General features: G+C 31.8%; 1 protein-coding gene across 2 annotated transcripts; it reads left to right on the top strand.

Moving 5' to 3' along the window:
* The first annotated feature begins 5,550 nt into the window (after positions 1-5,550).
* Positions 5,551-8,956, top strand: LOC120264418. 2 transcript variants are annotated; one of them, XM_039272231.1, is made up of 4 exons: positions 5,551-5,858; positions 5,979-6,086; positions 7,294-7,347; positions 8,521-8,956. In XM_039272231.1, the coding sequence occupies exons 1-3, from the start codon at positions 5,557-5,559 to the stop codon at positions 7,322-7,324; spliced, it is 441 nt and encodes a 146-aa protein (XP_039128165.1). In that variant the 5' UTR covers positions 5,551-5,556; the 3' UTR covers positions 7,325-7,347; positions 8,521-8,956. The 2 variants fall into 2 exon arrangements, with proteins under 2 accessions (XP_039128165.1, XP_039128164.1); XM_039272230.1 differs by lacking the exon at positions 8,521-8,956 and adding an exon at positions 8,088-8,134.
* The last annotated feature ends 1,525 nt before the right edge of the window (positions 8,957-10,481 follow it).

Genomic DNA, 10,481 nt, shown 5'->3' with positions numbered 1-10,481 from the left:
GGAAAAAGTCCTTTTATATATGCTTATATATATATATATATATATAGTTTTATTTATGATAATTCTTTTCAATATTTAGTTTGATATTCAAATAAATAGAACGTACAAGTGTAAAATTCAAAACACAGTAAGAATATACTTATCTAATAATATTCACAAATAAAAAGTATAGCTGATGCCTATCAAAAGTTTGGTATATCAAGTATTATGATGTGTTGCCTAAAAAAGAATATATATATATATATATATAGGAAAAAGATCATCTAGGTAAGTCCCTAAATTTGAAATCTAGGGACGTTTTAAATCTTAGCCGTTGGATCATCATCCAATAGTTGATTATCTATATAGACACTGTACACCTTTTTACTGTTCATGATCACTGTAGAACGCGGTTTCTACTGTTCATAAGGATACGAGCCATCAGATTACCATCCGATGGCTATTATGGACATCCCTAGATTTGAAATCTAGGGATGTCCCTAGATGATGGGTCCTCATATATATATATATATATTTTTATAAGTTGCACGCTTAGCTATACACAAATTACTTAAGAGGGAAAAGAGATTTGAACGAAAAAACATATGAAAAAAAAGAAGGGACTGAGATTCTAACTTTCGAAAGGTGAAATAATCCATTCATTCTCATCATCAAATCCACCAATAATAATTTCAAAAAAAATTATTTCCCTCTTTAAAAATCTTAGGCATATATTATTGTACGTTATATTATGCTCAACGCATTCGTCATCCTATTACGTAATGACCATTCAACTTATCATAAGGAAAAAAAATTCTTATATTAAACTAAAGACAAAAAAAATATAAGGATTTTTGGTGTGGTTTCCATTAATTTTAAAACATTAATTTTCATTGTGCGGCCCGGCCCGTTTTCATATTTCTAAAATTTTTAAAATTTATAACCAATTGATATTTAATTGAAATAGATTGAGGACATAACAAGTTACGGAACTAGAACGAGAAAGAGAACAAACTAGCTATAGATATACTTAAATTTTAAAATTTTAGAGACCGAAACAAATTTCCTTTTTTATCTCAAACAAACGTATTTGTCCTTCATTTTGTGATTAATGTATTAAATAAATAAATATATAAATCATGAAAATATATATATAGAGAGAGGCCTAATCGTTACCTGATATCATTGATAGAAGTTGCAATTGGTTAATGAAAAGATAAATGTACCAAAAATTTAATTTAATAATTAATTAATATGGAGATGGTGAATGAACCTTTTGGAAATTAAGGTTATTGAAGGTGAAACTAAAATAAATTGATAAGATCAAATTTCCTTTTGCAATTTTGTTGGGGATGATGCATGATGCCACGTGATACATACCAGATCAGAAGATATCTAATGGATAAACATTGGAAGGGATACGTAAAGTGAATTCGTTAAAGTTTGCAAAGTTTGTGTGACATCATAAGGAGTCTACTTTCTTTTTTTTTCTTTTTTTTGAAGAACCTCTCCAAATAGAGAAGCTAGCTATTTATTAAAACTTAAACAAGAAGGAACAAAGCTACAAATTGAGAAAAAAACCAGGAACAAATTAGAAATAAAATCCAAAACTTCTAAACGACTTCATGATCCAGAATGGAAGATCTTTACCAAACAAAAACAAATTAAGATGTTGATGGAGAGATCCATACGAAGCAAGATTTGCTGCCGGATAATCATAAGGAGTCTACTTTGACATAGACCATCATGTACATAAGCTTAAGTTCATGCATGCATGACATGATATTGGAAACAGGGACTAGAATTCTTTTTTTTTTTTTCTTTTTTTTTATGAAACTAAATAATAATTGTTCCTCAATTTGATAGATGGAGGGATGCGTACAAGTATGAGATATGAACTCTGCAAGCTATATATATATAATTATTTTTATATTATTACAAGGATGAAGTGGCATGTAAAATTAAATCTCATGAGCAAATCATATACTCAATCATTGCCCTCTACTTCAATTTTAATTAAAATTAATTACATATTTATTTTTTAAAATAAATTTTATTTCTGTGAATAATATAATATAATTACGTATAAAATTGAATATAACCTGATTCTAGCCATAAATAGTAAATTCAAACTAAAAGATGGTATTTAATGGAACAACTAAAACTAAAATTTAGTTTTGAAGCTTTTATAGGGATATATTCAAGTCATCATAATCAGATTTTGTATGCCCTTGAAAGCGGTATTTGCATGCGAATGTGCCTTCAGAAACCTTATGTTTTTTGGGCATATTATATACCATGTCCTTATGGCAGGACTTCATGTGAGATAAAATACATTAATTTAATTCATCTTTGTTTTAAATCTCTAAAAAAAGCTGCATTCCCATGATATAAAATAAAATACCCTCTTAATCTCAAAACTAATTAATTTAAATAAAAACCATGCAGCGTGACTCTTACATGCACATTATAAAAATAATATAATTATGTATATTTTCTGATATATGTGCGGACATTGACTGATCCATGAAGGGGTTCATTTCACTCATGATAACAAATATTTGCACTTTATAACGCTGTGGTACAAAAACTTTTTTTGTAACACAAAAAACACTTAACATTTCTCTGATTGCACGTGAGGCCATAATGATATGTTTTAAAGCAGTTTTCAGTGCCATGTCAGTGCCATATTAATGCCACTTCAACAGCACGTCACCACACTCGCCGGAAACAACTTATAAACATGCCATTATGGCCTCATGTGCAACCGGAGAAAAATTAAGTGACCTTTGTGTTATAAAGTTCTTTTGTAGCCACAGCATTATAAAATGCAAATATTTGTAGCTATCAATGAAATAACCCCTCAAAGAATTCTTGAATGAATGCCATACGTGTTTTGCAGGTTTGCTTTAAAAAAATTTAAAATTAACATAATAGGTTTTTTATAATTTCAATAATAATTTCAATATTAGATCTATCTCAAAAATAAAAGTCTGCTCGATTATCTTAAATTCTTTTAATATTTTGGATAATTTTTCTAAAGTGTGCGTGGCCAGGCAGGCCACGACCACTTGTAGTTGTGCAGGTTTGTATGGTCAGTTGGTTCCAAGTCGACACTCAATAGACACTATATGAAAAAAATGCTATTTACGACACATATATTTGTGACACATAAATGTGTCGCAGATTTGCAACACAAATTACAGTCATTTGTGACAAAAAACCAAAAACGTTGCAGATATAACTAAATTGCGTCACAAAAAAATGACTGTCCGAGAATGTCGCAGATTTTGTTGCAAAAGTTTTTACACCAACCATGTAATGGTTTGTGATACGGATTGTGACACATTATTTGCAACGATCTATTGGTGTCGCAGAATTTGTCGCAAATGTTGGCACCTTGCATGCAATTGGTTTGATGACACAGATTGCGGCACATTATTTGCAATGATTTGTTGGCGTCGCAAACTGTGTCGCAAAATTTGGACACACATGAAATTGATTTGTGATACAGATTGCGACACATTATTTGCAACGATCAATTTCCATCATAAAATGTGTCGCAAATTTTAATAATAAAAAAATATATTTCTCCCATCCAAAAAGATGGGTTTTGGTTTGTGGGTAATGCAAGAGAACTCCACTTTATAATTCACCGTAATATGTTTTGTTGAGAAGGTGTCTCCACGGAAGGCAACTCGGAATTAGTGGCGGAAGTAGGGTTGTGAGGAGGGAAAGAACAACTGTGAATGTCCTAGCTTTGTTTTTAAATATTGGATCGGGTCTAACTTTCACCCGAATCCGATTTAGATTAAATATAATATTTTCTAAAAAAAACTAATTTTTTATTAATATTTAATATTTTAATCATTTCACATTAATAGTTTGGATTGTAAACAAAAATTGAAAAATAGAGGGAGTGATGAAGTCCAAATTAAAATAAAGAGAGTAAATAGGCACATTTAAAAATTCTCCCATTTTTAATAGTGATTATATATCAACTAGACTTCAAAAGTAATTTTTTTTTTAAATATTAACTTGAGATGCTCACCAAAGTCTTGATTATTTTTTTCTCAGCTTGGAGAAAATTAAACCCGTTAATCAATAAATTCATATTTCTTAATTAAAACAAGTTATATATACATATATATATATATATCAATTTTTAATTTAATGTTGATTTCTTTTAAGCAAAGCAAGCTTGTTGACAGAGCCAAAAACAAAAAAAAAAAAACATTAAATTACCACCGTCCAGATATTATTAATATATCTAATTAAAATCATTGATCCTACATTTTATATTACCAAATATATACGATGACTTTGAATTATTGAGTTTATTCTATATTAAAAGGTTTTTTTAATCATAAACTATAATTTTTTTTATTTTAATTTTGTGCCCTTGTAATGTTTTTGTAATTCCGTAGTAAATTTATATACAGCTTTGTTGTATATGGCTCATATACATGGTGAATAGGCAAATACATCGAGATAAGTTGGGGGTGCTGGGGCAACAGTTCGTGGTACGATACGGGGATATTTTGGTAAATCTCATATATTTCAAGTTCTTTGTTCACTGCCAAATTGTTCTTCATTTCACTATAGATCCTCATCTGGTTTTAAATTATTTTTTTCAAATAAAAATAATAATAGTCATACGTTTGTAATAACTTCACAAATTCTACAAGGGAAAAACATGCATTTCTATTTTTAGAAAAATTTATTCAGCCTTTTTTCAAGGTTTCATTCAAAATAAAGCTATATTAATCACAAACCTGGAACACATCCTGAGGTAAATCCAACGGGCATTTTTTCCAAGCATCACGTCCTTTTCCTCCACATGACTTCCGACTCTACCGAGTGAACAATTAATCGAAAGAGACCACATCCCAAGGCAAACATACGGTTAGAATAAGGCATGGGTTGTCCTTATTCTAAACAAGGTTTTTCGAGCAGGGACCGCATCGATCGGGAGAAGAGTGAGGGGTCGATGGGTCGAGGGTTCAACCCGGGTTGAACCCAGGGGTCAATAATTTTTTTATTAAAAAAATAATATAATTTTTTTAGTTATATATAATTAAAAAAATTAAATATTGAAGAATAAAAAAATAATAAAAAAACATGATTTTTTTAAAAACTTTAAGCGAGTATTTTTATATAAATAAATATTGAAGTACATCACATTAAAAAAATGTAAAATACACCCAATAACATAATAATAAACTAATATAAAATTAATTGAGAAGCATAAAAATATTCACAAGGAAATACACAACTAAAAAAATTCATAAAAAAATTAAAAATAAAAAAATATTCCCTTGGTCTCTCCCTTCCTTAGTTTTTATAATTTTTACATTATAACTCCCCAAACATTAATATATTATAAAAAAATAAAATAAGAATTATTGGTGCAAACCCTGGGTTGATGATCCGCCGGGTCACCGGTTCGATCGTCCGGGTTGCGGGTTCACCCGGTTTTATCAAAACTCGGTTTTATATATTGAACCGGACCGGTTTTAAGTAGGCGTCGACCCGGGTCCGACGAGTCTGAAAACACTGATTCTAAAAGCTTTGGGAATGCTAGCACTCTTGGGATCATCCACTTCTGGAATCCCATGCTCTATTCTTCTGGGACTGTGGCTGAAAAGAGAACAGCACAACGTCTGGCGGTGCTCCCGAGAAATGAGTTTGCACGTCGGAGATGGGTCTAGTCAGGAGTTGAGTGAAGTCCGGGAGGTGATACTGGTGGTGGGTCATGCTCATGTCCATCGCTCGTCGGTGCGGATCGTGTCGCTGAGGAAGAGAACGAAGGGCACTGGGGACTGGGGAGTGTTCTTCTACTTCCATTCACTCGTCGGTGCCGTCATCTGGATTTTAGGGTCAGTTTTTTTATTTGTTTGTTTTTTTCTCTGATTTTTCTCAGAATGAGATGTAATTAGGGTTCAATTCAAAGATGTATTAATTAAATTGGTTTATTTTTGGGGATAATTTATGTGCAGTTCTTTATGGACCTTTCGGTGTTGCGCTTGCTTTGCGGGTCTTGCCAATCTCGCTGTAGATTTGATCATAATCCCCATCAAAGTTATCAGATGGTCAATCTCTCCAAGGTTTTTCTTGTTTTGAATCCCTTCATTTGATGACGATCTCGAGTGTTTTCTATTTTTCTTTACATTTGATGACGATCTCGAGTGAAAAATGAGCTTTGAATTAACTGGAAATTCACAAATACATTGAACAAAAAAGAAAACAGCAAGCATTGCACCCAATTGTTTAAACAATTTCTTTAAATGGGTTTGATGTTTCCCGTAACATTTCAATGTATGTTATATTACTGTTTAGAGGTATGTATGCACAAAGCTTCTTCCAAACATGAACAAGAAACAGAGAACTTCTTTTGTCCTTTCCCAAAATGCTCCTGCCAGTCTGAAAATGGTTTACCTATAATAACTAATCATTCTATTGATCAATTGTGAAGAGCTTTAACAATATCTGCACCAAGAAAACCAAGGAATGCCATAGAATTGCAGATATCATCTCCCATGATTTTATGAGCCTCATCTAACTAGGTTTATACTCATACTAGCAATGAAGCAGTTTAGTTTGGAGCTGCGAAGTACATGTCGAAATGATTGATTGGAAAGAATGTTGTTAGATGTATGATACTAGGATGATGTCTTCTTCTGGTGTCCAAGGACCTTTTTTTATCCCAACCTTATCACAGCATGGAGGTCTCCTCATCATACTAGCAATGAAGCAGTTTAGTTTGGAGCTGCAAAGTACATGTCGTAATGATTGATTGGAAAGAATGTTGTTGGATGTATGATACTAGGATGATGTCTTCTTCTGGTGTCCAAAGACCTTTTTTTTTATCTCAACCTTATCACAGCATGGAGGTCTCCCCATCACAGCACACCAGCTTCTCTCTTTTTCTCTACCTTTCTCCTTGTCTCCCTTATACTAGTGTCTCATCAACATGTGAGTGCTATATATATATATATATATATATATACATACAAGTTAAAGAAAGATTCTCTTTTTCTTTTGATACTCACATGATTCAGTGAAACATGCAACAAAAGTTGAAACTTGATTTTTGTCATGTTACATTTGTATGTAAATACATATATAATAATTATATAAGTATATCTGCATTAGATTATTAAGTGAAAATAATTAATGATGATCTTGTTCATGACAAAGTTTGGTAGATCTCTTTTTGTACACATGTATGTATGTACTTATGTTTGTGCCTGTATTATACAAGTACATCTCTTTCAATGATTGCTAATGTTTGTGCTCAATTTTGGCTTGTAGGCCATGCATGGAGGTTCCCGTAGACACGTGAAAGTCTTCTCAGTGTATCATTAGGTAATAGTTTGTTTTTTCTTATTTTTAGGAATTATATATTTAGTACCTTTTTGAATGAAAATATCTGAGTTTTATTCTTATTGAGTCGAATGTTTTTCTCTCCACTTGTTCTTTGATAAAAGTTTCTAACATTATTAGGGGCATGAGGTTTATAGAGTGTTAGAATATATATGTTAGTTTGTGATATGACTTATAACTCATTTTTGCATTTTATTTTGTGTTTCACTAATTTGAGAATAATATATTTATGATTGCTTAAATTTGTTATATATCTCCATTTTATTTTGATCTTTGATTATTATATATGTTGTTTCTTCTTGTCTACACTACATCACCTATGTTTGTGGTTGATGTAAGTGAAAAAAAAAACTAAAACATGAGAAAAACTTCAAGCAATATAAAATATTGTCATTAGATATTCATTTTGTGCTAAACGGGTTAAATATTAGCTGTTCAAATGTATTGAAGTGGAACAAAGAAATATTAATGTTATAATGGGTATTGCAGCTAGTTTATATCAATCACAATTTTTGGGATATTACAGATCTCATTATATTCAATTTTGGGTATTACAACTACGTACCGCAGGAACCAGTTGCATTTAGCATCAAAATATTGTACCCTATTTTAATTGCCTCATTTGCCAACGCCTATTATCTGTTTACATTAGTTATATTCATATATATATATATATATATATATATATATATATATATATAGCATTGTTTTTAGAACATTAGGAAGTTGATCAACATTCTCTCTGGAGTTACTCGTACTGGAGAAGACCGAAAAATTCCCTACAGGGATTCCCCACTCACACATTTACTGAAAGATACTCTTGGTGGAAATGCAAAGGTCACCTATTTATGTTCCATTTCTCCAGATAATAGGTATTTTTTAATGAAAAATGTGCGTGAAGTTTCTGCTATTGTCTCCTAGAGTAATATTCTTTGTTGGAAAATCAGGGACAAAGCTGGAACTTTGAGCACCGTGAGGTTTAGGTAACTTGCGAAAGAAATTCAAAACAAGTCCGTAATCAATGAAATATCTAATGATGATTTTAGTGGTCTCAGTGACCAGATTTGTCAGCTAAAGATGAGCCTGTAAAATGTAAATTATTATTACATTACATGTTGTCACTAAGACTGTTCCCTTGTTTACGGTTGATGGCAGGAAGAAATTATAAAAGAAAATTCTTCTTTGGGCAACTCACTCAGAACCAATCGTGGACATTTTAAAGCCCAAAATGCCCGTGAGAGCTTAAATCAACTAAAAGTGAGCCTCAACCGGTCATTGATTTTGCCACGCATTGATAATATTGAGTCAGAAGAAGAAATAGATGTCGTCTTCCATGAATTATGCGATCAACTACAGAATGCGCATTCCTCCAGTGAAGATGACACAGTGGTGATAGTTGATACTGTGGATGGCATTACTGTAGAAGAAATTTTGGTTACAAAGACTGATCTAGAACATGATGCTAAACTATTACATTTTGGACTATTACATTTTGTATATGTTTGTTGTATTAGATGTTTGACCTATTATATTTTGTATTGCATTGTTATTCTGGATATTTATAGATCGGAATGTTTATTTTGAAAAATATTATAAAAGTTAATGTTCAGGGTTGTAAATTAGTCTTTAAAATAGGTTTGTAAACATAGTTAAAAAATTATTATAAATAACCATGGTTGTAAATAATTCATTTGCGACAATAAAATTGTGTTGCAGAAAATCTCACCAAGATGCAACACAATTTACAACAATCCAAATGTGTTGCAAAAAAGTCTCAAATAGTTGCAACATTTATTGCGACACAGAAATTGTGTCGCAATAAATTGTCACATATCGTTGCAAATTAAATGGCAAATATTGTTTCAAAGATCCATGAATTGCGATTAAATTTGCAATGTTTTATTTTGTGTTGCAAATTTTGTGACATAGTCTTCAAAACTGTCGCAAATATTTGCGAAATCTGAAACGCGGCACATTTTATTGTGTCGCAGATTATGTTGCAAATTGCGATTGACGGCACATTTTTTATTTTTTGTGTCGCAAAAATGTGTCGCAAATTGTTTTTTTTGTTGTAGTGAGAACATAAATGGGTTCGTGCTAGACTTTTTTTTCTTTTTTAAATTAAACACCAACTTTTAAAAAATTTAATAAATTACAAAAATAATAAAAAAATTCTAAATATAAAAATAGATAACTAGAAATAAAATTATTTGAATAGAAGAAAGTAAACATATATACAATAATAATTCTATATGAAAAATTATATAATTGAGGAGTGAATATTAATTATTCCTTTATTAAGAATTATTTGAAGTAGTTTATGATTTATTTGAAAATTATAAAAAATAAATGCCACTTTGATTAAAACTATAACACGCCCCAAACCCGGCATGGTTGGACCCGGTGCGTGGACAAATTGTCGCAGACCCAGAGGGTGGGAGCTCGATGAGCCTGCAAGTCCTCAAAACCTAACACATGGAGGAGAAAGAAATAAACTGTCAAAAATATAAAATACAGGTTGATGAGTGAATAACACTCACATATTTCATATCATTTTGTACACTCATTTAGCACGTACTGGATTATTAAGTAGAATTCGATACTAAATCTAGTTTGTCTTGCATTTTCAGGCTTCGAATAGGATTTAAAGATGAGAGAGAGCCAAAATAAGAATTACAGATCTTAAACGAAGAAATTGGAGCTCTCTCGGCATCATTTGAATAAGGACAAGGCAAACTAGGTGGCTTACAGGTAGATTACGGCCTGGCTTACAGCCATAAGAACTTTTCATAGAATCTTGCGGGTATGCTTATGCCCGTAAGGAGGCGTTCACTGCCAAATAAGAGGACCTTACAGGAAGGACTTATGCCCATAAGGCTGCCGGTAAGGATCATCCAGAGAAGCTAAAGACTAGAGCATACGCCCATAAGGGCAATTGCAAGGTACAGCATAGAGAACCTTACGGTCCAATGCTTATGGCCGTAACCTGCACTGTAACATATACAAAAGACCTTACTAACGGGACTTACGGTCATAAGTGATCTAGTAAGGCTCGTGACCCATCTTCTTCAGCTCCTTATTGCCATGCCCTTACAATTGTAACCAGCTAGTAAGCA

Source organism: Dioscorea cayenensis, chromosome 7 (assembly GCF_009730915.1).
Source record: "Dioscorea cayenensis subsp. rotundata cultivar TDr96_F1 chromosome 7, TDr96_F1_v2_PseudoChromosome.rev07_lg8_w22 25.fasta, whole genome shotgun sequence".
NCBI classification, from domain to species: domain Eukaryota; kingdom Viridiplantae; phylum Streptophyta; class Magnoliopsida; order Dioscoreales; family Dioscoreaceae; genus Dioscorea; species Dioscorea cayenensis.
The sequence above is the reverse complement of the archived record's forward strand: the minus strand, read 5'-3'. Positions and strand labels throughout refer to the sequence as shown.

Excerpts from the sequence above, each read along its gene's own strand:
- LOC120264418 (XM_039272231.1), top strand. The coding sequence starts at position 5,557 with ATGCTAGCACTCTTGGGATCATCCACTTCTGGAATCCCATGCTCTATT. Across the intron at positions 5,859-5,978 it reads GCCGTCATCTGGATTTTAGG|TTCTTTATGGACCTTTCGGT; the intron begins GTCAGTTTTTTT and ends ATTTATGTGCAG. Across the intron at positions 6,087-7,293 it reads AGATGGTCAATCTCTCCAAG|GCCATGCATGGAGGTTCCCG; the intron begins GTTTTTCTTGTT and ends TTTGGCTTGTAG.